Source organism: Pagrus major, chromosome 15 (assembly GCF_040436345.1).
Source record: "Pagrus major chromosome 15, Pma_NU_1.0".
Taxonomy (NCBI): domain Eukaryota; kingdom Metazoa; phylum Chordata; class Actinopteri; order Spariformes; family Sparidae; genus Pagrus; species Pagrus major.
The window spans coordinates 13166837-13194643 of NC_133229.1; the positions used below are offsets into that span (position 1 = coordinate 13166837).

The 27807-nt window shown below is 41.0% G+C and overlaps 1 protein-coding gene across 1 annotated transcript; it reads right to left on the reverse strand.

Moving 5' to 3' along the window:
* Window positions 1-882: 882 nt before the first annotated feature.
* egln1a (egl-9 family hypoxia-inducible factor 1a) lies at window positions 883-26123 on the reverse strand. The gene is made up of 5 exons (XM_073481862.1): window positions 25120-26123; window positions 12421-12540; window positions 1709-1845; window positions 1558-1625; window positions 883-1463 (listed from the first exon to the last, which is right to left on the reverse strand). Exons 1-5 carry the CDS (start codon window positions 25840-25842, stop codon window positions 1408-1410), a joined length of 1104 nt encoding a protein of 367 aa, XP_073337963.1. The 5' UTR covers window positions 25843-26123; the 3' UTR covers window positions 883-1407.
* Window positions 26124-27807: the final 1684 nt, after the last annotated feature.

A 27807-nucleotide genomic window follows, 5' to 3' on the forward strand; every position in this document is an offset into this window, starting at 1 on the left:
CTAACACTTCATTAGTAAATTTATAAATAAGTTTATAAATATCAGCTGCAACTTGACAGTCGCTTTAGAAATGGTTTTATACAGTTTATCAAGCATTTTATTGTTTTTAACAGTGAAATAACTATAATCAAGTTTGATTAACTATAAATTAACCTTTTATAAATGGTTATTATAAAGTTTTACCAAGCCAGATTCCACCGAGTTTCTCCTGCATGAATCCCATAATTCTCACAATGTATTTGTGAGGCTTAAATTTAGAGTTCGTCTTGGTTACTAAAGTACATCTGAATCTAAATGAACTGTTTCATTAGATCAGTGACTTTTGTATCATCTAATGCAGAAAGTTTCCATATAAAACTGAAAGAGGGAACCAAACAGGCAACTCATGGTACATAATGCAGAACAAATAACCTCAGAGAGCTTCAGTAATCTACTGCTTGATAGTCATTTACAACTTGGGCAATGTACAAAAATGTCTTCTTTTCAGTTAATAATCACTGATATATGCAGTAGCTTACAGTGCAGTAAAGACAATGCTACATATAATATTGATTCAGGCAAAAACAAATGCTGTTTAGTTAAGAATTATTTCCTCTCATTCAATGAGAAGACTCATTTTCATTATGACATTTTTTATCATTAAGTCCAGATAATGAGAAAATCTTATAGCTGCAATACACTGAGGGCCTGCAGAGGGCAGCATGAAACTGCATATAAGGCAAACATGACAGCCATGAAGGCAGCACAGTACATACTGATGTATTCTTCTCCTTAAATCAAAGCTAACTCTAATAATAAATGTATTTAGTGAAAGCAGGAAGAGACAAGCGGCACAGTCAGCATCTACTGCGCTGCAAATGAATGAAAACTAAGACCAAAGAAGACTGTCAGAAAAAGGGTGTTTTTAATTCAGATCATTCCTCATATTATTGCCGACAAGCACATTTCGCCATACAGTAGCTTACAGCTGATTCCATGTGAAAAGCATAACACATTAAGCATATGCAGAACACTGTACCTTTAAAGAATTAACTGCAAAAAAACAAATATGCAAAAGATGTAGATTCTCTGAGCTTAATTCCTGTTTGAAGTGATTTTATGAAAACGTCTGCTGTAACGTAAGAGCGTTCTCCACCAAAGAGGTGAAAGGAAAAAAAAATAAAATCCACACAATCCCTTTCAGTACAATGTCATGACATTCAAGGTCCGCTGGGTTGCCCCAGTAAGCTGAAAATGAACAGAAATCACTGTGTATTTGTTTTGTCTCCATGAACATGGATCTTCCACCCACTCACGCAAAAGTCTGCTGTTTCGCCATGTAAAACACACACACACATGCTCTCTATAGGCCACTTTCTTAGGACAGAGCACTTATTGGCTGTTTGTAGGGGGGGTGCAGGTTCCCCACTAGCTGGGATCTGACGGTTTGCCAAGTTCAACCTTTACTCCTTTTTCTCCTGCACCTGCACAACAAGGAAACAAACACATGAGATGATGAAAAAAAACACTGGGATGAAACAACAGAAACAGGATTGTGTAGTTTACATCCAATCTCACCCGTTAAGTACTTTTCTTTAGCTCTGGCTCGCTCATCTGCATCGAAATACCACACCGTGATGGCATACCTGCAGAGATAACCACAATAATGAATCACTGCAAAACAGGTGGATCATCTGACCGTGTGTGGTGAACAGACTTGGATGCTGACCTGGTGGCGAAGGCGGGCTGAACCTCGTGAGGGTTCCGTCTGTCTGACCAGAACAGCAACAGACGGTCAAATTTGGGCTCTATGTCGGCAAACTGGGCCTTTCCTTCTGGGAAGATTCGGAGAAGGCCACCGTGTTCCTGGAAGAGCAGAACGACAAGAAACAACCCAGTTATTTATACAAATCCAGACAAAGCAATAGCAGGAAGGTAAAGAGTAGGAGTAAAGGCTAAATGAAGCCTTTGCAGTGATCATGTTGTGTCATGTTCATCCACATTGGAAGGAAAACACTCAGAAAGGTCACGTCTCCTTAAAACTGCATTCATACTTAATATAAAAAGATCCACTTAAATAGATCTCATATGTGAGGCTTTTTAAATGATCAACATAGGACGACAATGTTAAGGAAAAGGGTTGTCCGACTCCAAGGGCCAGGAGGAAAGCTCAGGATCGGAAGCGGCAGCGGGGGGCGGCTTTCCTGTGGAGGGATAGGAAGAATAACTCACAGGAAAACTGCTCCGGCTGGATAAAGGACCTGGAGAGTGAAAAAGCAGATTGCTGCAAGCGTGCCGCTTAAACTCTCACACAGCTGATATGATAGGCCCCTCTCTTCACACGCAAACCAGCGGAGAAAAAAAAGTTCACACCCTTTGTTGGAAGACTAATGCTATTCCCAATTATACTACTTTGAATGAGGGGGAATGCCGGTGGTGTGACTAAACTAAATAAAGCACAATAGGGTCAAAGAAGACAGGAGGAATGTTTGTTCTGCAACACGTGACTGGTGATTGTTTTACACTGATTGGTGGTAACGTTCAGTGTGCAGGCATGTAAAGGGTGTGTGGATAAGAGTGAACACAGGATGACCCTTGTGTGCAGGACATGACCTTCTGACCTACATCAAGCTGACATACTTTAAAGCTCTGGATGGGTACACCCAGTCAAACTGTGCTGTAACCCAAAATGGACACCGACTAACCTTTGACATTTTTAAAAAGGTTTTAAACCCATGGTAAAACACATTAAGGACAAGATGTTAAGTTGGAAGAAGCTTCCTGTATCCTTCCTCGGCAGAGTCAATCTTATTAAGATGATAATTCTCCCCAAAATTATGTATCCTCTATCTATGCTTTTCATAGTTTTGAAGAGAAACAACATTAAAGATATAAATAAAGCTCTCTCTGACTTTATATGGGCTGGCAGAAAGCCTAAAATTAAATTAGATATTTTACAACTACCAAAAGAACAAGGAGGATGGGACCTCCCCAACATTACAAACTATACAATCTCAATGCAAGCCAGAATTATCTCAATATGGGCAACTGCTCAACCGAAACCACCATGGTTTGAGATTGAAGCAACCTTCTCCAAACCATACTCTCTTGTCAACTTACTTGATAAACGCAGGAGTGAATTACCAATTATGGCGAAAGACAATTTTTTAATTACTAATGTGGGTAATACTTGGAACTCTCTACGGAAATTATTTGGGACTAAACATAAATTGAGTTGTTTAACAACAATGACTGATAATCCTGATTTAACTAGAGGGGGCATTGGATCTAACTTTCAGAACTGGTATGAAGCAGGAATTTACCATATTTATGACCTTTGGGATAGGGGGAAATTTAAAACATTTGAATCATTACAGGCTACATACAAACTACAAACAAAAGAATTTTACAAATACCTTCAGGTCAGACACTATGTATATACTAAAATGGAAACTCTCAATTTTCCAGATGACTTTAATTTATTAGAAAAGACTCTTTTAGATAGTCTTAAACAAGGTCACTTTGTCTCCAAATTTTATTCCAAGCTGCAACATTTGAATACAGACAGACTATCATTCCTACGGAAATCATGGGAGACTCAGTTGAAAACAACAATAGACACTGAAATATGGGAGGAAATCCTACTTCTACCTTCGAAAATATCCATATGTAACAGACTCAGAGAAATGCAATATAATATCTTACAAAATGTCTATATATCTCCATACATGTATAGTAAATATACAGCAGAGGCCTCTCCAAACTGCCCAAAATGTAAGACTATTTTAGGGACAAGATCTCACTGCCTCTGGGAATGCGAAAAGATTCAATGGTTTTGGCAAACTGTATGTGATGAGGTTAGTGTGATAATCAAGCAGCAATTACAGCCTAATCTAATATCATGTGTATTGGGATATATCCCTGAATCACTAAGATCACATAAGAACACTGTACATTTTTTGCTTAAGTTGGGCCGAAAGGCTGTTATGACCAAATGGGTGGGAGATGAACCTCCTTCAGTAAGTTTGTGGAAGTCTTTGATATCAGACTATATTTCTCTAGAAAGACTAAGATTTGGTATTAATGGTCAGAGGGACCTTTTTACAGCAAAGTTTGGCAAGGTGTTGGAGTACCTGGGAACTGCCTGAAAAGTTAGACCTAATAAGGATTTTTGAGATCACTGCTGTGGATGTATTCTGGATTTGCTACATATCTCATATGACCTGTATATACTGTGCTGGACTGTTATAATTTTGAAAATGTTCAATAAAAAGAATGTTCAAAAAAAAAAAAAAAAAGGTTTTAAAATCTCAGAAAATAAAATGCATAATGGTTATAAAATTCAATAAAGTAAAAATTCCTTCGAATAGATTTATTCGTTTGAAAAGTCCATGCTATCATTTAGGTTGGACATAGCTTGGACATCACAGCTAGGGTTGTTCTGATACAGACACCTGTATCAGAAATGCCTCTGATACTGCCTACAATGCTGGATCAAGTACCAGCGAGTATGTGACTCTATGCGCCGATCCGATACCACGTAATCTATACGCCCAGAAACAAGATCCTGCTTCTTCCTGTGTACACCTGTATACAACCTAACAGATTGTGTTTTATGGCACAAGTAGCCAACATCCATAAAAAGCATGTGACTGAGATGATACACAAAAAAAGACCAAACAAAAACAACTTTAAAAAAGGGCTTTAAACCTTTCATCTACCTTTTCTTAACATAGTTTGTTGTTTATGACCAGTCAACCATTACTGCATTGGACGCCAAAGGCCTACCTTCACGTGAGGGATTCACGGGAAACAAGTCATATCTTTTATCATCCTGTTGATATCAGCCTCACTGTTTACTGTTCACTGTCTTACAGCCATATCAGAGTTTGATCAAGTTTGCTAATGCAAACCAAACATTTCCTACCGCTGCTGGTTAAAAGAGTAAAACTAGCAAAACACAGGATGATTTCAATGTGAACCGCACCACCAACCACAAACGTAATGCATTTGTGCCAGCGGTTTGTGCCGATTGTGACCTTTGATCAAAAATGCTTCTACAAACAAAGCAAGGTCATTTAGGGCATTTTTTGTCAGTAGATCAGGTTTAATATGGCACAGAGTAATGATACAAGAAGGAGCTGATAGATGAAGAGCTGCAGGCAGCAGACTGAACTTCCGGCTCCTCAGCAAGGTAACAAACTCCAAAATCAGATTCCACTCTTAATTATTATTGAGTGACTTTTTAATTAACAATGCAAGATTGTTTGGGGGCACTGTGGACAGATACACCTGCTGTTTTGTTGTATTTCTGACGAAGTAGCTGCTCAAGGAGTGTGTGCTGTATTAAGCATCACCAAATCTACCAAGACGGAAATCTTTAGGATCGACTGATATGATTATTAGTAATCATGGAGGCTGAAAACCAATATTTGGAACTAATATACATTTGCAGTAAAAATGAAAGTCTTAGTGTCAAAATTAAGAACAACCGGTGACTAAAACTACAATTTAGTACCGTACTGTACTGTTATGCATTTCCATTTTATGCTACTTTATACTTTCACTCCACTACATTTATTTGGTAACTTCAGTTACTAGTTACTTTCCAGTTTCAGATTATTCAGTATAGATAGGCTGTTACTCTTGAAGTGTAACCAATAGGACAGTGTTGTGGGCGGGACATTGAGTGAGATAACAAAGTGGTGAATACAGACAGAGAAATGTTACTACATCAGAAAAGAAGTAGTGCATTTCACAATTATTTTTTTAACAGTAATAAACACAAAAAACACATACGGAAAAAAGGCTAAATATCTGCACCGATCATCAGCCTTACTCTTGCTGTTTTGAAGACGAGCCCTTTAAGGCATTTGTGATTTTGGTTCTCATAAATAAATCTTATCCAGACATACATCCAACACAATGCATATTCATATTCATGTGAGTTAACTTGAGAACTAGTAGACTGTGGAAGTTCTAGAAGATGCCACTGGCCACAGGCAGAACTGTGGATGGTTAAAGGTCATGAAAAGACCAAAACTGAGATCTTTAATGATAGTTTTGTTTTTCTCGTGGGTGGTGGAAACAGTGGATGGAACAAAAAGTTTTTGGATGTCTTTCCAAGTCAAACAAATAAAATCCAGCCAAACCTGACACCCACATGCCCGCTGAGAGCACTTTCCACTAAAGAAAGTCACATGGCGTACACAGATATCAGTGTGAATGCTTATCAATCACAACCAAGTTTTTTCATAGTGGTGGAGTTCTTGTCGAAACTTAAGTGATAAACTGCTGGTGAATTTAGATGGACCATGAGTTGAAGCCCATCACTGCAATGTGCGGACGTTGTTGGTGTAAAAAATATTACTATCATCAATATGATTCATGTCATGTGTGGGTGTTTAGGCTGGATATCTATGGCAGAAACGATGTCTACTGATAGCTGACTACTGTAATCATGATGATCACAGTGGTGTCGATGTCTCCACAGTTATGCCAGCTATGACAGACTGATGATCTGTTATTGCCTCCCTACCAATGCATGCTGGGAAACACTCCTACCCCCAGCAACCCGGAGCAAGGCAAGCAATTTAGAAAAATGGATGGATGGGTACAATACATCTTGGTGCAGCAAAAATGTTTCTGTAGCACTTTTGCATCTTAACATACAGTGTTTCATTATGTGCAATGTTTCTCCTAATATAAATAAAGAATCTGCACTCGTAACAGAAAGCAAAGTATTTCCAGTAGCTGATTCATTTCCTTCCACTTTGATTTTTGCATGCCTGTAATTTTGTCCTCCCACCAGCGGGCATGTTCCTTTTATTTTTGTGTCATGGGTGCATGGGAAACATGCAAAAGTTGTGATTGGTCGTATATTCGTGAGGAACATGATGTACCACACTGAGACTTTCAGGAGATTTGAAAATATGACAAATACTTGAGTATCTCAGACTTCTAAGATGATACTTGAAATTACGTATACACAATGAACTGTATGGACCTACAGTGTAATTTAAGCTTAAATGTTAAACACAAACAGCCAACATGATGCCTACTAATGCATGCAGTATATTCATTTGCATAATTGAGGGCAGTCCATAAGACTGTATGTGTTAGAAGGATGAAACAATTTAGTGCAACCAACACAAGACTTTAACAGCCAAGGACGTTTACAGCTGGGTAGATTTAAGCACTTTGGACTGTGAATTGATTTTCTACAGTGTTCGCAGCCCTTTACCACTTTATACTGTTATTTTATGTTTACATCGTTATGTATCTGGACATGCATGAAGATGCAGATCTTCTTTGTTTTCATGGAAATCTATGTGACAGGATTAGAAGTTGATATGCATACAAACAACATGATCATGTGTTTTGTATGCTTGGATAGATGAAGTTCCTGTGATGACAGTCATACAAAGAATTTTAAAAAAATGATAATTTAGCTCTAATTAACCATACCTCAGTCTCAAGGCACAGCGGGTATGTGTATGCTAAGCCCCACTAATTGCTTAAAGAGCTAAATTAGCAACATGTAAATCAGTGTTTCCGACACCTAGACATTACTTGGGCGGTCCGCCCAGGTATACTGACCGCCGCCCAGGTATATCTGGGGACCCATTTTATACTTTATCCACCTGAGAGAACGACACAATCTGCGATCGATTAACTAGTGGACAATCTGCCCTCGCTCTTTCTCTCCTGTCACCACTCAATCATACATACTCTGCAGACAGAGAGAGAGAGAGACGCTCTATAGTATTACATCCCTCCTGTAAACACACGGATTGTGATGCAACCTCTCCTATTTAATGTAGGCCTACTTATGCTGTTTATTGTTTATTGCGATATTTTTCTGTGCATGTTGCTTTTGTCTTCACACGTGGCTCACCTGCCGTCATGACAACGAAATTGCGGCGTAAAATCCTAAATGCGGGGTGTGTTTTATGAAGGACATTATAAAACTTACTGCTGACAGAGAAAACAGATCGAGTTGCTGAAAATCAGAAAGGAGAGAGAAACATAAAGGCGACACAAGCCAGTGTGCTGCATTAAGGTGGACGATTAAAGCAACACTACGTAACGCAAGCGCACACTTAAAGCGAATCTGAAGACAGACAGTTGATTTTGGAGTCTCATTCCCAGGTCGTCAAATATAGACGACTCACGCTGTACTTAGAGGTACCACATCATTCTCTCATTGAGCCCGGTATCCAGGCAACCACATTCTATAAAAAACTTCTCATCACACGGCTAATAAACAGCCAATCAGAGACCAGACGGGAATCACTCATGTGTCCAACGGGGTTCCATAACATGGCTCATTTGAATAATTAAAGCCTGTGCATCAACATGACAATAGAAATCATGCAACCGCCTGGCTGATTAAAATAAGGACACCGTGACCCACCTGATGCACACAAGTAACAACAGGATAACATTTAGTAGACAAATAAACAACCAGACACTGTGATTCTGTCGAGTTAGTGCCAGGGCATAAACAGGGATATATAATATAGTGCAAAACACTGCTGCAAAAGTGGGTCACAGGTTAGACTGAGTGCCATTTATCAGCGTTTTGATTTATTAAAAAGTGTAGCCTGACTTTGGGCTGTGATGTTTGAGTGAAATGATTTTTTCACATTAAAGACCACGGATGTCAGAGGGTAAGGAAAAGGCAAATTTATTCAAGCAGAATAATTATTTGGTCCACAAAAAAAACCAAAAAAACCCCAAAAAATAATCACATCACATAGGTTAATGATTATAATATTAACAGCAACAACAATAAAATATAATAACGTAGGGATGCTGCATAAATAAATAACTAAATAAAGAATAAAACAAATACAAACACCTGTATCTTGAAAAAATATAATCTTGTTCAGCTTAAATATCAAAGAACAATGGAAAAAGTGTGCAAAGAAATCACACAATCACAAGATAATAATAACGACAATAGCCCAGCTAATGCTATGACCAGAGGCTTGCATAAATAGCTGAAACAAATAACTATGAACAAAGAATACAGTCGTGCTTAAATAAAATAAAAGCATGTAAAAATAAAAATAAAATAAGTATCCCTGTACAAAAATTACACATTTTGTTAAGGCTCACAGATTCTTTGAAAGGAAAACAAGCATGTTCACTTTATCTGGCTGAAGCAAGGTGTGCAGGTTCACGGAGATCCATCTCTGTCTGCACCCTCTCCAGTGTTCAGCAAACCGGAGGCTTTACTCTGCCTAAGAGGCCACCCAGTGATTTAGTCTTCTTCATTGGCTGTTGAGGCGCTCTCTCCTCCGATTCCTCATCCTCACTTTCCACCCGCACATGAACTGCCGGGCCAACAGCACTGTTATTAGACCAGATCTCTCCCATCTCAACTTGGAGTTCAACTATAAAAAAATACCTATGTTTAAATAAGCCAATTAGTTGTAGTAAATTTAGCTTATTTCTCTTACCGTTATCAGGGAATGTTGTGGTAGTTCAAGTTACTCTTGCGTCTTGCAGAGTTCTCATCGCCTCTGCCAACTGTGTACCACTTGGTGTTTGCTTTTTCTTTCCTAATGGCATTATTCACTACCAAATTAAGGTTGTGCCCAAGACAGTTTAGCCATGGCCAACGGAGGTTCCTCAGAGCATTGACAATGTTGGCCCCGTTGTCTGTAGTGACACAGGACATATTTTCCTTCGTGATCCCCCATTCTTGTGCGCACTCCCTCAGCTCTTCAGCTAGCACCACAGCTGTTATCTGGAACATGTCGTTTTGAGGCACTTCGCTTGCAGTTTCCCATCTTCAGTTAAATAGTGTGCAGTGACACTCATGTAGGGGACCATATTGGTAGTTGACCACATGTCCATAGCCAGCCCAAAAAAGTCTGTGGCCTCCAGCTCTTCAGTTACTTCTGCCCTGACTTCGTTGTAGAGGTTTGGTATGGCGGTTAACAAAAATATTTTCATCCAGGAAGCTTGTATTGCTTATCAAAAGTCTTAAGCAACTCCTTGAACGAGGCCTTCTCCACCGTGTGAAAAGACATAATGTTCTTCGCAAGATATTTCGACACAATGTGCACTTGTGCCCATCTTGGACCGTCCTTGTCATATTTAGTTGTTTTGGCAACAGCACCAAGGATTGTGGGCTGGTGAAGTTGGGCTTTTCCAGTAGCAGTTGAGGGGGCTATGTCTCTTGCTGAACGCGTTGCATACTCGGCAGGATGGTGTATTGTAAATGCCTGTACAAATTTGTTGTATTAGAGGCCTTTGCCGATACCATACGCTTACAGAGACAGCAAATTGCTTCTGTAAGGTCCTTTGGCTTGCTGGTTGCATTAGGTTCAAAACCCCCAAAAATCCCAAACATCCCAAACTGGTGATTTTGTCTTCTTTTTTGAAACTAGCTTCTCCTTCGCTGAAAATGCGTGCAGTGCAGTGGGTGGCGAGGAGCAGTCTCCTCACTCCTCGTTCACAGTTAAAGTACTGTTCAATTAGGTGTTTGTTGTTTTTATCTACCCCCCAATAGCAGAATATAGGTCTCCAAAACATATGCATTCAATTTGCCTTGTTACTTGTTTGATGGCAGCTAATAATGTCGTCAATCAATATGTTCAGTAGCACTCATGGCTAAACAACTGATTCATGCATGACCTGCATTCTACCACAAACAAGCATCCAGAGGCAAAACAGAGTTTCCTGTAATTACGTAATATTCATATGCAGGTCTGGAGGTCAAGTATGTGAGGAAGTCTGGAAGACGATCTACTGTGTACTTATGAGTCTTGTAATGTCCTGAGAGAGGCATTGAAGCCATCCTTCCACCTTACGGATGCTGTTTTCTGTCATAAAGACTTACTGTTACTTCCTGCTGTGCAGCATTCTGTTTATCTGTCTCTGAATCAAGAGGCGAGTTCCTTTAACCACATCATCCAGCAACATTTACCTCTAAACACTCGAGTTCACATTTATCACATGTAGCCTACATTTCCGTCCATCTGCGAATGTCGCAAAAAATTGTGGAGCCTGGCAGGTGTCGTGGGGTAAAAACAAAATTGTGGGAAAAAACAAGTAATTTTGTGTTCTTAAATATATGTGGCAGTAGGAACTGATGTAACGGTTTGTTGTGGCTACTCTGGTCAGCCAGGGAGGAGCACTCGAACATTAGGAGAAGGTTTGCTGTGTTTTGGAATTGAGGTATCTTGAAATACTAAACTTATCCCTTCGCATTAAAATGACAACGTAGTTCACTTAGCAGTTTTCTACAAAACTAAATGGTTTTTTACTATTTTTATGACAAACTACAAGACAATTTTTCAAGTCAAGAAAGTCGCAAACTGACAAACATCACGTGTGATTCATGCCACAATTCAAACGGGATCAAAAATTTATTTGTTGCTTGCCATTGACAACTGCACAAATCTTTTCCGAAATAAGATCCCATGGGGCACACCGGAAGGGGCGGGGCTTCGTCCTATATTGTGTAGCCTACTGCAATTCAAAATAAATAGTGAAAGTTGTCAGACTGTGGACAATCTTATTTAAAGAAGTGCTTAGAGGAGCTTGAGATGCAGAGATATACTTAGTATTTTATGAGTTAAACAAACTTTGTGATATCTTTGACGTCACTCGAGTATGGTAAAATATACGGTCAAATGCTTTCATGTTTTATTCATTTGCATGCATGGAGTGTTATTTTGAGAGTATAAAATAAGTAATTTGAGCATAATACCGACTGAGCTTCTAAAGAAAATGTTATACAAGACATTGAATCTGCACTTTCAATCACACGTGGGGCAGGTGGTTGCTTTGAGCACCAGGTGAGTATGCTCTGCCACACAGAATAATACTGCCAGGGACAGAAAGGCTGGTAGGGTTTTTCACAGTTAATGTATTCAACCTTTATATAATTATTCCTCCGGAAAAACACAACCAAATAATGCCTCAAGTTCAAAAGCTTATTTGGTCCATATTGTAATTTTTCAGCAATGACGTGAGTAATAAACTACCATAGAAACAACTCAATCACTCTCTTCTGTCTGCCCGTAAATCCACTTTCCTGCAGGAGGAACAATGGATGTGTGGGAGGTAGAATACGGCTGCTCTTCTCCCTGATTGGGTGTGTCTGGATTAGCAGGATTCTCTGCCTTTTAATGGGATTATAATGGAGAGAGTAGCCGAACAGCACGTACTGACACGTAACCTCTACCACCGACTCTGCTCGGGTGTGGAATGAGGTAGGATGGAGGGTGATGACCCTGCCATGGAGACAAGAGCTATGCTGACTCGTCATAGGCTTGTGACAGGACAAAGCCTTTCTGCAAATTATTTTGTTTGGATGGTTACTTCAGTCATCATTTCAAATCACAGTTTAACAAGAAAAACTCAAAATTCGAACCATTTGGCACTAATGAACATTATTTCATCCAGACATAGCTCACATACCTTGGCAGTCCAATCCTTATTAAGGTAATAAATGCATGTGACACATCGCCCATCACCATTGGGGTTATCCACATGCCGCACGTATCCTGTCCCGTTTCCGGGGTAACACGCCACCATTGCCTGAAGAAAAGAAGAGGAAAAAGCATGATTAGTTAAGGCACATACATTGGGACAACGCACAAATGTACACAAAGTCTACATCTCCGAGGTATCGTTAAACAAGTAAACAGAAGTATGGCATTAACATAAAGAAGAAACAGTCAAGGTTGCATTAAAACTACGTGCTCTGGTGCAAATACAACTGCCAGCGTGGATCCATTTAGTCAGAACAGTGGAGGAGGCAGCAGACAGGCCTGGCACAGTCAGATCGCATTGTCCTTGCCTCACCTGCCCCAAGATTGATTCAAGCAGCGGCCACTCACAACACAGCTGCCTCATTATAAACTTTAAACCCACAAGGAAATAAACCGGAGATATCGTGCTGCACGTCAACTTCCCCTTGCCTTTTCCTGCTCTATTAAGACTTGCATGATCTGCTTGGGTGTTGGCAGTGAACCCCTATGAGCTCTTGTAAACGTCTTGGTGTAAACAGCGAGCGAACGCACTCGTACGGCACAGAAAGTCCCTCGGGAATAGGACACACACAAGTGGTGACTCGCCCATTGCTAGGAGGATTGTCACAGGAACACTTTCATGGAAGACATGATGTCAGCTTGGAAGAGTCAAAAAATCTGTCTTCATCATCTTAAAATCAGTTCCAACACTGTCTGCCATATCAGACTACATATATTATATCAGATCAGTCGATAAGCACTGGAAATTACAATCAACACTTCTGGGATACCATGCACCAACTGCATGTGTATCTGCCTTGAAAGAAAAGCTGAGGTGAGCAGTGAACGTGCACAAATGCAGAGAGCAGATTCAGCCCTCATGCGCCGTGTCTAAGCAGTGATATGACAAACAAAAGGCAAGTTCCTCCACATTCTTCCATGCACTTGGATCAACATAGACCATAGCAACATTATTATAAACACTCACAGCAGACTAAACTCCTTTGCTTGGTCTCGCGTCAAGATAATGTCGGACCCTCTATGTTTGAATCTATCCTGACCGCAGAGAAATGATATGATATGCTATGCTTCAAAATATTTAGACTTCAAGGAGCTGAACGAAATCACCAAATCAAGAGCCATAGTGATGAACAGGTTAATGCTATAAAGTAACTGTCTTGCAATCTGTACTTGCAAAGTTTTGTTACGCTCTGTGAAAGTGATTAAAAAATAATAATAAATCATCCGCATCACACATACGCCTGAATCTTATTTTCCTGCGCATGTGACGACAGTTGCCTGCGTCAGTCCACATTGTACTCGCATCTTTTAAGGTGATGCAGGTTACCACTGGAATGCACAATATCAGGGCCTTCAAAGCCGAAAAACAACAAAACTCCAACATAAAGACAAGGAGGGTGGCGGGTGGGGGGCTCGCTCCACCTGCACTAACTGACACACTACTTCATCAATTCTTAAAAAGAGGGTGGGTCCCAGAAGAAAAGGCTGCTGGGAATCAGGGCGGGTGAGGGGCATGCAAACTGACAAAGGCTTCCTGTCAGTAAAATGCAATACAGTAAGCTTTTCTGTGTGCGTTTATGTGTGTAAAAGAGAGAGAAAGAGAGAGAGAGAGGAACAGACAGAAAGCAGAGGGGTGGGGCTGGAGCAGAAGAGAGGAGTGAACTGCTGTAAACTTTGACTCCTGGCCTCTTTCCAGCGGGAGCAGTATTTTAATGGTTGTGCTACGTGCAGAGCGTGAGGAAGGTTGGCCGATCCTCGGCTATGTCACCCCTCCCACCCTTAACTGCTTGGCTCACGCTGCAAGGCTGGAGATGGGTAAACAGTCTCTACTAGGAAAAGTGTGGTTGTGTGCGTGTGCAATAGTGGCGTGCGTGCGTACGTGTGTGTGTGGGGGCTGATTGAAGGTGTGAGAGCCTGGATACTCGGCAAAAAGTCGGACACAGCAGTTTCGCCTTTCATTTCCTTGCACTGGACAGCTGTTGAAAAGCTTTATCTACCACAGGAAAGATTAACTGCTGCACAAGCTGAGTTGTTCACCTGTGCGCATTAAGGATCAGTTTCAAACTGACCGATTATCAGTCTAGCCCATTAGCAGATCTGATATTCAGCATTTTCAGCACCCCGATTATTGGAAATGGTATTGTTTTTGGTCTGATTGCAGATATAATAAACTGGAAGCCGTCTTGCGATGTGATCACAGAGGCCACAACGGACGTCAACATTTTCAAGTTCCGACTCACGACTACGCAGAAGTGATTACCATTCTTATATGATTTCTCAGAAATATTTGACTGCCTCTTGCGCAGTTGTGAGGCGATCACGTTAACAAGATCTGCGGTCACGGCTGGTAAAAGCTCAAGTTTGGCTCTGATGCCGCTGCCTCACTCTCCTGCCCACAACACAATTTGACTGGTTACATGTCAGAGAAAAGAAAAAGCCTATCACCACTGAAGGCTCTGGGCCATAGGCTGTAGACGGGACACATCTGCAGACTGGAACAGCTCTGATCCAGTCTAGAAACTATAGTTATTACATGTAGTGGAGTAAAAAGCACTTATTTGCCTCCAACATGTAGTGGAGTAGAAGTATGAAGTAGCAGAAAGTGGTAATGGAAAAGTACAAGTAGGTCAAAATTGTACGGGACTTGAGTGAAATGTACTTTTTAAACGCAAATGTATATCGGTTCCAGACATCAGTTATTGGTCTACATAATAACTAATAATCGGTATGAGCCCTGAAAAAAACATGCAAGTCGATCCCTGGTGAGCATGCCAGCTAGAGTCGTACTAAAATATACAAGCTGTTAACAAAAGCAAGTTTGGTTTCCTGCCATTTGGCCAGCTACCATTTCTCAAAACCTTATATGTAAGAATCGGCCACCTGTCCAACTCATACTCCAAATAGATAGTGGGCAGCATAACACCAGAAAGCTGGGGTGTCCAGCCCTATGGTGAGAAACAAGGAAATGCATAGTCCCTCCATCACTGGTCAACAACAACAAAAACAACTAACTGTATATAAGCTATATATTATAGGCTATCACTATATAGCAAATGTTAGAAGAAACCCGCCAAGAGCTGCGATGCAAATTTTAACTCTTGTTTTGCCTCTATTTCTATCACACAGAACCCATAGAAAACATTCAAAACATGAAAAGCAGATCAGCTAGTAGTTGTAAATGCCAACCTTTTATGAAGTGCTATTTCACTCCAGTTTGCCTTTCATGTGATCTAGTCATGAGGACCCAGCAAGCTGATGCACAGCAGCAGAGGCACACTTTTGATCAGATCCTCAGTCACAGAACCACAGTTGGCTTTGAGCTAAAGCCTTGATGAAAACTATGACATGCAGCAGTAATACAAACAGCTTCCGGGCACAGAAGTTTGTACTGGCAAAAGACACTAGTATACATACAGTATTACTACTGTACATGCTCATGCATTTTAATCGCTAGTATTCCCTCTTTGACTGCACCACAACAGACTAAATGTGATACAGTCCGATCAGAACTAAATATTTCAATTTACCTGGTATAAATGAATTACAGTATCACTTCTCCATCCAAACGAGACAAGTTCTACACTGCAGCAGGGCTTCCTTCCTTGCCATCTCCACCTCTGACCTTTCTCCATATTTGAGCTTCCGTTCCTCTCAGCCACTTATTCTTCCGCGTTCCACGGTGGCCCTCATTAGGAGGTTGACCTCGCTCTGCGTGCTGTTTATTTACATTCCACAGGCACGACTTCAGAGGCCGACTGGCATTTACAGGCAGAGAATGAAAAAGAGAGAAGTAGAGGTCATCAAACTAGATAACTGAGGCTTTCAGTAAGGCCACATGAAAGGCAAACTTTTTGCTGCAGATGCATATAAATTGAGAGTGACAGCGAGAAGATAAACACTAAAGAAACATTTCAGTGTCATTACTGTTGCTCTAAATTTTTTCCTACATTAACAAACAAAACTGTCAGACAAGTGCTTGAATATTTATTATCTTCATGAGACGTCACTGCTGATAAAGAGGTTACAATGACCCAAAGTCACTATAATATTCTTGATTATAATCCATTTTTGTTTTGCATCTACAACAAATTAAATAAATCAAAAAGTGAGAAATGTACTACATCATTTAAACCCTTTATATGTGCAAGATTATAGCCAAGGATCCCTCTCTGTGGGAGAGACTGAGCTGTAAGTTGTGCACAACTGTTTATTTTTCTTTCTCATTACCAATTTGTTTCAGACAACAGACACTCAAACCTCAAATAAATCAAACTTGAACTTGATGGGCCATGACAAGCACGAGCAAGGCTAACATTATTTATGTCGAGCGAGACCGGATGATTTACTGTAAACGAAAACTCGCAAATTTAATTTAATTTTTGTATTCCCAGTTCAGTACAAGAATATGACTGTGTTCCTGTAATATTAATGTAAACAAAATAATTAAGTAAAACCAAAATCTTACATTTAATTCTAATTAATAATATATTTTGCGAAGGGGCTTATTTATTCAACAGAAATATTACATTGGCTTCATTATGCAGCCAATGTTAGTGGGATCCAAACTCCAGGGTACCTCTCACAGCATTGGATCATTTTTACACAATCGGTGTTCTTGATGTCAACTATGACTCTCGCCCAATCTGCAAAACTCTCCCGTTTGTTTACAGTTTCATGACGAACTTAAAAAGTGTGCGTATGAAAGCATTATGTGGAGCCACACACAGTAGAGACAACCTCAGTGTTTCTGCTTCACAGGGCCATTTGTGGTACGCTTGCAGTTTTGTCACAACCACCGGTACAGAATCATAAATAATGAAAATTCCATTATGAAATCAAATGGATTTATAAAGCTCTGCCAAGTGGTGCACAAGTGAAGAAGCAGCCCTGTTGTCGCTCATGTGGGTCGAAAGGAATTTAAAAAGCCGGACCGGGCATGCTTCAAAATGTTTTTATGGCCTATATTCAGAGGAGAATGAGTGGTTAAGGGTAGTAATGCCTTTCAGTAACTAGTTCAATAACTGTACCTGTACCATTTAGTCTATCATTAATCATCATCATCTTTATTTCGTAGAGAATGTTTTTTCTTAAAACTATTTGTGTGTTTATATCATTAATAAGGCTATCAAGTTTTTTTTTTTACATTCATTTTCTGTTGAAATACTAACTGATTAACCAAATAATCATCTCAGCTGCACAAAAATCTCCAAATATATCAGTTTCAGAAAGACCACCATTGTCCCCTTCCCTGAATGATTGTCGCTTAGCAGCACTCACCACTATCATGAAGTGTTTCGAGCATTTATTCAATGCCATCACCACCTCTTGCCTCCCTCCATGACTCACTGGACTCGCTGCAATTTGTATACAGGCCAAACAGATCAATGGACGATGCCATCAACCTAGACCACAACACTGCCCTCTCCCACCAGAGGAACACACGTGAGAATGAGGTTCATTGACTATAATTATGCATTTAATACCTTTGTGCCCTCCAAACGCATCTAAAGCTTAAAGAATTGGGACCCAACACCACCCTACGTGAATGGATCCTGAACTTTGGCTGTGCAGATAGGCACCACAACATCCTCCGCCCTGACTCTCAACACCGGCAACCCTCAGGGCCGTGTGCTGAGAACCACACAACTACATGGTGCACAGAGAGGAGGCCAAAGGCTTGACATGTTGGTGCCAGGACAACAACCTTCATCTCAACGTCAGCAAAACAAAGGATCTGATTGTGGACTACAAGAAGTGGCAGGGAGAAGGACTCTATCACCATCAATAGGAGTCCAGGGAGGAGAGTCAGCAGATTCAGGTTCCTCTGGGAATCTGACCCGTACTCACCATACCGACACCATCACAAAGACGGCGAGACAATAGTGCTCCTTCTGCAAGCAGAGGAGGCTCAGGTTGGACGACAGGATACTCTGCGACTTCTACAGGTGCAGCATTGAGAGTATTCCGACTGGCCGCACCTATTGCTTTAGGAAGAATGTCAACAGGACCATTGAGGACCTTCGATACCCCAAACATACTGTCCCTGAATACACCTCACAGAATATACTGTATATTTATTTTGCTACCTGCTAACACCTTTATTTACATCTGTTTACATATTGACAGTACTCGTATTTATTGTAGACTGATATATCTGCCAGCTGATATTGGCCTATCACAAATATATCCGTATTGATCAGCATCAGCGTACATGTTGTCTGATATGCACCGATACGAAACCTTTTTTTAAAAAAAGAAAAGAAAAAAATAATGAAGAAAAGATGCTTGGAGAATTTATACTGATGAAATCCCAGTGAGGTTTACCATTTCAATGCACTGATGTCATTTTGGACAAGTTTATTGAAATTGTAAAATATCCTGCATACTACTACATACCTCTGCAGCATGTAAAAGTCAGTTACTCCGTCAAACTGCTCCATCCCAACTTAAAGATGATTCTGACCTCATGTTGACCTGATCATCACTTGGAAGGATACACTGATCACTGTGATGCTATCAGAGTATCCCTGGTTCACGCACTGATGCGAGCCATGAACTGGGGTGGAGCAAAGAGGAAAAGCTGCGAGGGGTCTGCTCACTTCACAGAAGAGATGCTTATCCAAACACGAGTACAAACAGTTGGGATGGAGACCTTGTAGCGCAGACGAGTGTGGGAACCAAGACAGTTTGGGCCCAAGCCCGGGACAGCTCACTGTTTTATCCGTTAGACAGTGGTGCTGCCTCCAGAGGAAATCCCTGTTTAAAGTAATGACCTAGTTTATCCTTTTCTTCTTTACTGTAGGCTGTGAACAATAGAGGGACGTATACAGCAGCGGCGCTACACTTCACCCTAAACATGTTGCAGCAGAAAAGCAACCACACTTTCTGGTATCGTTACGCAAATAATCTGAAGGGGATTGTGTAGAAGTCATTGGCCTCGTAGATATTAGCACACTCTGCTGGTGCCTCCCATAGACAAACAAAAGATAAACAAATAGGCTGAACTCTGCTGCTTAAAGCTTCATCTGGAAAAAACTCAATGTTGGGATCCACTCCTAGAAGCCTGATCTCTCTACTCTTACTCTCTGACAAGACATAAGATTAAATAGGATAAGCCGGCACATTTGGCAGAATCAAAGAACATCAGCTCATAATCAAAATTGTCCTGTAAACAGTAACAGTACGAAGCAGACACCTCAGTACTGTGTCTGTTCTGTGCAGTAACTTCTTACTGACTGCTCAGTCTGACTGAATGGCTCCATCAGGCCTGTGTGTGAGCCAAGTGAGCTCATTCTGTAATTGGATCAGTCACCGATACTTTCTTGTTGCCAGTTGTAGAGGATTCAGCACAGCAAGAAATACCATTTGAAAAACTGAAACAATAGAAGCCATTTTGAGTCTTAGTGCTTCGTCAGATTTTCACAAAGTACTAGAGACAGGTAATAAAAGCTCTATATCAACTATCAGCCAATAGCCCCATCTCATTCTGTACAGAGAACAATTATACTGATCAAAGCGGCTAATTACAAGAAAATACTTCATTGATATCTTTCAGAAACATTTTGTATTGAATTGATGCACATAAATCTGTCATAACCATGTAATAAATTGTTTTTTATATTCACAATTATCTTTATGTCATGCTCCAACCACCATAAATCCTTTCCGTCTTCGACTCTACAGCTGCAAACAGTCAAAAACAGAAGACCTCTTTCTCAAAGCTCCACTTGGATCACGTCCAGGTCCTGCTTAGACAGTCACGGCATAGTAAACGAAGAGATAAACATGTATCCAAACTTAGGATAAAATGGAACTGGATTTAAATAAATTCTATTACAATGCTTCACTTTTGTTCATGGGCCCCTGCTCACATTATGTACACTTTAAATAATCCGGGACATGTTACAACCGTGCAGCAAATCAAACCAACTATCAGCCCTTTAGCCCTCTTTAATGTCTCACAAGTGCACAAACAACAAAAAGGTATTATGATCTTCATTAGAAACTCAAACTGACTGCAGGTGGACTCCAACTCGACCAAGAATGACGGGTTAACCTGTGCTCTGACAAACTCCAAAAGTATCACATTATTGTTTACCGTATGATGGTAAAACAATAAGCAGGAAAAAGGTGGCACGCTAGGTGCTGCCCTGTGCATGCTGGTACTCAAGGCGGAAGGAAGGAGCGGCTTGCAGAGCCTATAGCATAATGTAGAATGCTCCGACACCCAGAGGACCACCACCACATGACTTCCTCTAGCCGACTTACTCTATAGAGCTTTAAGATTTAGGTCAACGGTCAACTTCCTTATGAAAGCACACATGTCCACAGTCGCGCTGTGACATTACAAATGACGCAACAAATAACTCAACATACAACAATATATAATCTTGGTGGCTTCTTTGCATCTGTCAACAGTTTTCACTGAAAATATAAAGCCTGGCTAGCCATGGGACGGAGCTGAATGACACGACAGTATTACTTTATACTACGAGACAATAAGCATTTTGCAATAGCTGTAACACGGTACATGAAAGGCAACGTTGCAAATCAACGCGGATTGTTTAATGGCAACAAAGGCCTTATTAGTATTTCATGTGGCAAACAGTTTTTCAAAGGAAATTCAAAAACCCAATTTTTTCTCAATTGCTTGCTTATGTTTTTCATTTTGCCCATATCTCTGTTGTACTTGGGGCTGCTCCACACTGTCTCTCCACCTCCCTACACTCATATTTTGAGTGAAATCTATTTGCCAAAAAAAAGAGAGACAAGACATGCAATAAACAAATTGAAAGACAGATTTGATTGCTAGCAATTTTTCCTGAATTTCTCTAGATATTGCGATACTATGGCCTCATTTCACTGTATTTTTGACCAAGTACCTCTATATCGATATTGGGACAATAATCGATATGACAGTTACTGTGATATGAGACTATTTATCAAACTTATTCTTAATTTGCTGAAAAAAAAAAAAAATAATTAATTGAGATGATTTTCATGACCGTCACATAAATTAATCCATGGTACAGGTGTGGACCACTCATGTTGTGATTCTCCAGAAACTGCTTTCACTGATTATTAACTGTCTTGACAGTGCATGTGTATTTCTAACTTTATCTCAGGGGAATTTATCCGTCCATGAATGCTCGTTTTGTTTGTCACATTGGAGAGTTATACCTAAGACAATAACACAGCTGTTTTCTAAATGTGTGTCATGTCGTCTAATTAGATAATAGTAAACTGTCCATCAGGTACAAAAAATTAGAGAAACATCTCACTATTGTATTGCATTATATTATTAGTCCAGTCCCTGAGGGCCAATGTATCTAAATCCAGAATTTAATTTATGCTAGATAAGAGTTATCATGTTTCATGTACATTAACATAAACGTATGATAGCCTTGTAAATTAGCAGTGAGAATGTTTATAATGCAGCTTCGGCTTAGAAAGCCACCGTTTTAACATACTGGACATACTAACAGTCATTGAGGAGCAGCGAGTCAGTGACAGGACAATCACACTGCTGCTGCTGCAACAAACTTTTTTAAATGGTCCCTGATAATGGCATGAGCAAGCCTCCAACATGCTGGAGCAGCAGAGAAACAAACACGTCCTGCTGCCTGCGACTTCCCACAATGTTATCAAGTGAAAGGGGGAAATGGAAACAATGACATTAAATAACTATTTGGGCAAAATCTTTTTCCTCTATCTTTCCCGATGTGAATTGTGCTTACATTGTGTTGTATCCCTTTGAGCCATTGATACTGGCGGCCTTCCATTTGTGCAAGTCATGCTGATTTTCGCTGGTCACAGTCCAGGCGTGTGTTTGCCAAGGCAACTAGGGCAGTGGGTGAGGAAGTCAAGTTTGACTCAGTGGCCAGCTGTAGGGAGCCACAGTACAATCTGACCGCTAACTGAAATAGCATGCTTCGGAAAAACGGTTTATGTCTACTAAGAACCAGTGAAATTCACAACTGGACAGGAGAAGCAGCCTAAAAATAACAGTGGCGGGCCATCAGAGCAGTGTGCCAGCACAGAAAACCAAGTACCTGAAGCAAGTGAGGCCACTGGCTTTAATCCAATGTGTGTTCTTTCACTGCTAGATCCCTTAAATGTCAAGCACCGTGATAACAGAACATGATAAGGCGACAAATATAAAACAGCGACTCACTGAGAGGGACTAGCGTAGTGTTCAGGAGTATCGTTTGTTATGTACCAATCCTAATCCTTTTTGGGTCTGACTTTCTACACTGACCATGTCTCAGGGTCCACACCGGGGCTAGGCAGAAACTTTATACCCCAGGGTGTCTGCAAATGCTACTTTTTAACATATTTACAGGGCAAATGAAAGTGACTAACGTGAAAACAGAAACTGTAGACGCTTATGAATCAGCATAGTAAATAACGACTCTAAATTCCTCTATAATTAAAAGGAAACCTTGTCAGGAAATGTTTGGGTTAGACATTAAACACCATGTGTCATATTATAAACATCAACAGCCACTGCAATAAATCCTACCTTCATGAAGGTTATAATGTTCAGTTTTTGTTCAAACTACTCTAAAGAAGTGTAAATTCAACTTTATGTTCATTCTGAAGGCTGCAGTTTGTGGAGCTGCTGAGTTGCATTGTGCTGTACTGACGGGTCTTTTAAATAAATAGCCTATCCTTATTGTTATACTAGATGGGTTGAAAAAAAGCACCTCTCAAACGGCAGCCTCCAAAATGACCATAAAGTTGATTTAACAACTCTCTAAATCGGTCTCTACAAAAACTGATCACTACAACCTTCACGGAGGTGGGCAAGAGGTAGTTTTATCTAGATGTACCTGATAGAAAAAATAACACTGAGAAAGGGATTCAGCCTAACTTCAATTCAATGAAGTAGTGACACATCGACTTCCAAGTATTTCCCCCAGGAGGGAAGGAAGAGGGGGCTGGCTGAGAGCAGCTCATCCCTCCTGGGTCAGTCTCATGTCACAAGGTCATGGTGACCAAATTTGGTTCAAACAGGAGTCACAGGTCACACGCAACCCAAAAAAGCCACGCTTGAGCAGTGAGGATGACATTGCTTTGGGCTGACGAAGGCTGCTTTCTTTAAAAGCAGCAGTTAGAGAGGAGTGACTGGTGAGGTTTCGGGACAACTTGCTCATTATTTCAGAGGAACCGGCCTGAGTCACAACCCAACACCTCAGATATAAAACCTGTCAGAGTGAAACAGAAGCTGTCCGCAGTTTCCTCTCCCCCGCACTGCCAACCTTGAAGCATGCAGGTCTCCTCTAACTTTTAGTTTGTGTGTGATACTCAACTGAATTCATCACTGCAGCTAAACTCTTCTGGTTTGCCGCCTCTCTACAGCGAGGTCAGAGGTTGCAGTCGACTACAGAACAATCTCCCTGTGGATGATTCAGCAGCACAGTTCAGACTTCATACAGACTGACACGGTCACGTTCTTCCCACTGTTTGTCAAATGGCTGCAGCGCCTTCACACACACCCTATCCTTTTACTATGAGAAGAATGAAGACATAAACATGTCATCTAATACACACATTGATAATTGTGAGCAGGGTGTCTTTCCTTGTTTCCGTGTACGTGCTTTTAGCAGCAGCGCGTGTCTACTAGACAGAACGTGCGCAGTATTCATCATGCTTGTGTATGCTGAAAGTATACACTCAGTTGAAAGTTTATTAGGCACACCTGTAGTAGCTACAACTAATGGAGGGATATGGATAAACTGATAACACAATTCCTCATTTTTTAAATCAAAGGAAGACTGAACCTTACAACCTTAAAGGAAAGGTTCACCCCAAAATGAAAATCCATACATTATTGTTTTACCACCATGCTGATAAAAAGTCGGGTGAAGTTTTGTTGTCCACAAAACATTTCTGGAGCTTCACAGCAAAACTGAGTTGCAGCGTTCTCTGGAAAACAACTTAAGTAGATGAGGACTTGTTTTAAAATGTAGAAGACAAATAAATGATCCATACAGCTCATCTGGCATCACCCAAGTCTCTGGGCACCCCGAGATCCAATACTGATTTTAAAAGACCTTATTTATGCCCTTGATGATGCACAGTCAAGCATGCTCGTCCACATCAGACAGGGCACATGCTGATGCTTTTAGCTTTAAGGTCACAGCGAGGACTAGGGCTTTATGAAAGTAGGTAAATAATGTTTTTTTTAAATCAATTTGAAATCTCGGGGCTTCTGACCTGGAAGAACTGTATGGTCTCTCTCTCTTGGTTGCTTTTTTTGATATAATATAAAAGTCCCCATCTACTTGCTGCAATACTGTTTTGCTGTGAAGCTCCAGATATGTTTTGTGGACTACGAAATTTCCCCTAACCTCATTTTCATTTTTAGGTGAACTTATCCTTTAATGAAGTTAGGATTTATTGCAGGGCTGTTGTATTAGACTGCACTAGTCTGAGCTGTATTCGTTTGACAAAATAAACTGAAATCCGAGTGCAGACCTTGACAATTAAACCTGGTATTGAGTGTTACGACAGTAATACTGTATGTGCGTTCAGTGGCATCTTCTCCTGAACTGAGGGGGAAAGAAATCTACAAATGTACAAGTGTTGATTCAGCTTAACTTCCACCTGCTGAAATACTTACTTTCGTCCTTCCATTTATTGTGTAGTTTCCCAGTTTGCCGTTACAATGTCTGATCAGGTCGTCCATGCGACTCATTAGAAAGCGGATCTTCTCGCAGCCGGCCTCCCTCCCCTCTATCCACGTGATTTTGTCACCTCGGATGTCTTTCGTGGAGTCGCCTTTTTGACTGACTAGCTGTCCGTCTGTGAACTTGCCCGTTTTGTGCAGGGCTTTGACATTCTCCAGGATGCCTAGCCCAGTCTCTGCTCCTAAAAAGTTGTCCACCACACAGATGCCGTGCTTGTTCATACACGGGACGATGTACTCCGTGGCGAGTTTCTGAGGGGATGAGCTGGTTTGTCCGTTAGGTGTGGCGGTGTCTTTGGAGCCGTCCTCTCCCGGTCTCTCGCCGACCTCAGGTGCTTCTGTGTTGGTGTTTTGTGGTTGAGATGCGCTGTCCGCCTGCTCGGGGCTGATCTTTTCTAGCGGTTTCTCCGGTCCCTTGTCGTCCCCCGACGGCGGCGGCGGCGTCGGCGTCGGCGTCGGCTCGGGCGTCTGTTTGGAAACCTGCGCCTTGTCCGCCTCCTTACAAATGAGCTTGTGCTCCTTCCAGTGCTGTTTCTGGTGCTCCTTGCTGCAGTAGAAGGAGCTCCGGCACCTACCACACTTGAGGAGGTTCTCCATTTTCCCACAAAGTTCACAGTACTGTCGGTCTCGCTCCAAATCGCTCTGCTGCTTCTCCATGTTTGCGGCTACAACGGGTGCGCTGCGCCTTTAATTCCGATCCTTCACACGCGCCCAGCTAACCGACAACTTTGGAAACGATCCACTGCCTCTGCCACGCTACACCGAGCGAGACGGAAAAGTAACACTCAATACCTCGCCATTTTATCACACTGACTCTCTCTTCACATGTCTTATCAGTGAAATAATACGACAACGTGTGCCCTGGGCCGAGCATTTCGGGCTGGGTCTTCGGGAGGCATTTCTGCGGGTGGCTAGCTGTCGGTCCGAGGGTAGTGCATGGCGCCGCTCGGTGTGCGCTCTGCCTATCTGTGGTCCAGCCTGCTCTGACGTGCGCACTCAAGCCCCGCCCCTCACACGCTGCCTCCAAGGGCTGTCGGATTTACGAGAGTTCTTGGCTCAAAACGCGTGGAAGCGGTTAATCGATGTCATTACAGGTCAACAAGGAGCATGACCTTGTCCGTGATTGATAAAGTTCGCCTCTGGCCAATCGATAAAGCAATAATATGTCGTCTTGACTAGACCCACAGGTTCCAGTCATGTTCATTGACATGTAGGGAGTGATGGATAGTGCATTTAGTAAAGGAGATGAATGTACTTGGGCACAGTTGAGATATTTGTATTGTACTTGAGCATTTTCATGTTATTCTACTTCAATAAATTCTGACTTATTGCTTTAAATGCACTACCAAACACTACACATTATTCAAAATAAGCTCCCCCAACTACCTACCTCATTACAGTGATACTTTAATAACAATATTGATAATAATAATAATAATAATAATAATAACAACAACAACAACAACAACAACAACAACAACAACAACAATAATAATAATAATAATAATAATAATAATAATAATAATACATTGTATAACCATCTGAAATGGAATATCCTGCATGATGATTAGGTTACATGTTTCTCCATGTTTGTGGCTATACTTAAGTAAACTTCTGAATTCAGCATTTTTACTTCAGCAAAATATTTCCAGTCTCGAATTCCTATTTTTACTGAAAGAAAGAATTAAGTTTCTCTTGATATTACAAAACAAACCCTACTTCCTTTCTGTCTTTGCCTCACCCAGAGTCTGTGTAGAGCTAGAAGCCCATCTTTGATAGCACTTTTATTTACATATGATCCGCGCTGCATAGATTTTACGCAGAAAACATGTTTTTTGGGAAACGATTGTGAATATGGAAACTGTGTTCGCGGCTTAAGGACAAGTAATTCAGCCTATTATAGTTGACATGTGGGGTGCACATTTCCGTCCCGATGAGGCACAAATAAGCTCCCTATTGCTTGATTTATAAATTAAGGCAACATCTTTTGAAAACCATTACGATAGCACTTAGAAATACAAAACCCGGCAGGTCGAAGCTCGAATGTAGGAGCCTAAAGGGAGCACTTGAAGACATCATCAGTCAACGTGTGTTTGCCCTCATTCCTGGCTTGCATTTGTGAAATTCCTTCCACACAACAAAAGAATATTTTGCATAAAGATGTTGCTGCATTTATGACAGACTAATTAGTTGGTCAGTGGGCGCTTTATTTAACTATTGATTGCGTTAGAGAGGGTCTTAAACCGACTATCGGAATGCATATTTTAATACATTATGACTGGATTTTTATTAATCATAAACTAATGTTCATATTGATATGTCTTGTATACTTTGCTGCGGTCTATCACCCATTACATAAACAAGTGAAGCGGGTATGAATGACAGGGAGTGTGCTGTGTAAGGGCGAAGCACAAGCTCAAGTTGGCACCCGTTGTGTGGCACGTACACAGTCTGCAGGAGTCCCTGGAGGAGGGGTTACTGGAGAGAAGCGAGTAATCTGATCAAAAAGGTTGGATGAAACATACTTTTAATAGCACAAATGACACAGGCTAATCTAGGGTGGAGGGGACTGGATATGACTGGTTTCTCAATCTGTTTTTTTTTACTAGAAACAGAAAGTGT

Excerpts from the sequence above, each read along its gene's own strand:
- egln1a (XM_073481862.1), bottom strand. The coding sequence starts at position 25,842 with ATGGAGAAGCAGCAGAGCGATTTGGAGCGAGACCGACAGTACTGTGAA. Across the intron at positions 12,541-25,119 it reads CAATAAATGGAAGGACGAAA|GCAATGGTGGCGTGTTACCC; the intron begins GTAAGTATTTCA and ends TCTTTTCTTCAG. Across the intron at positions 1,464-1,557 it reads TAAAGAAAAGTACTTAACGG|GTGCAGGAGAAAAAGGAGTA; the intron begins GTGAGATTGGAT and ends CTTGTTGTGCAG.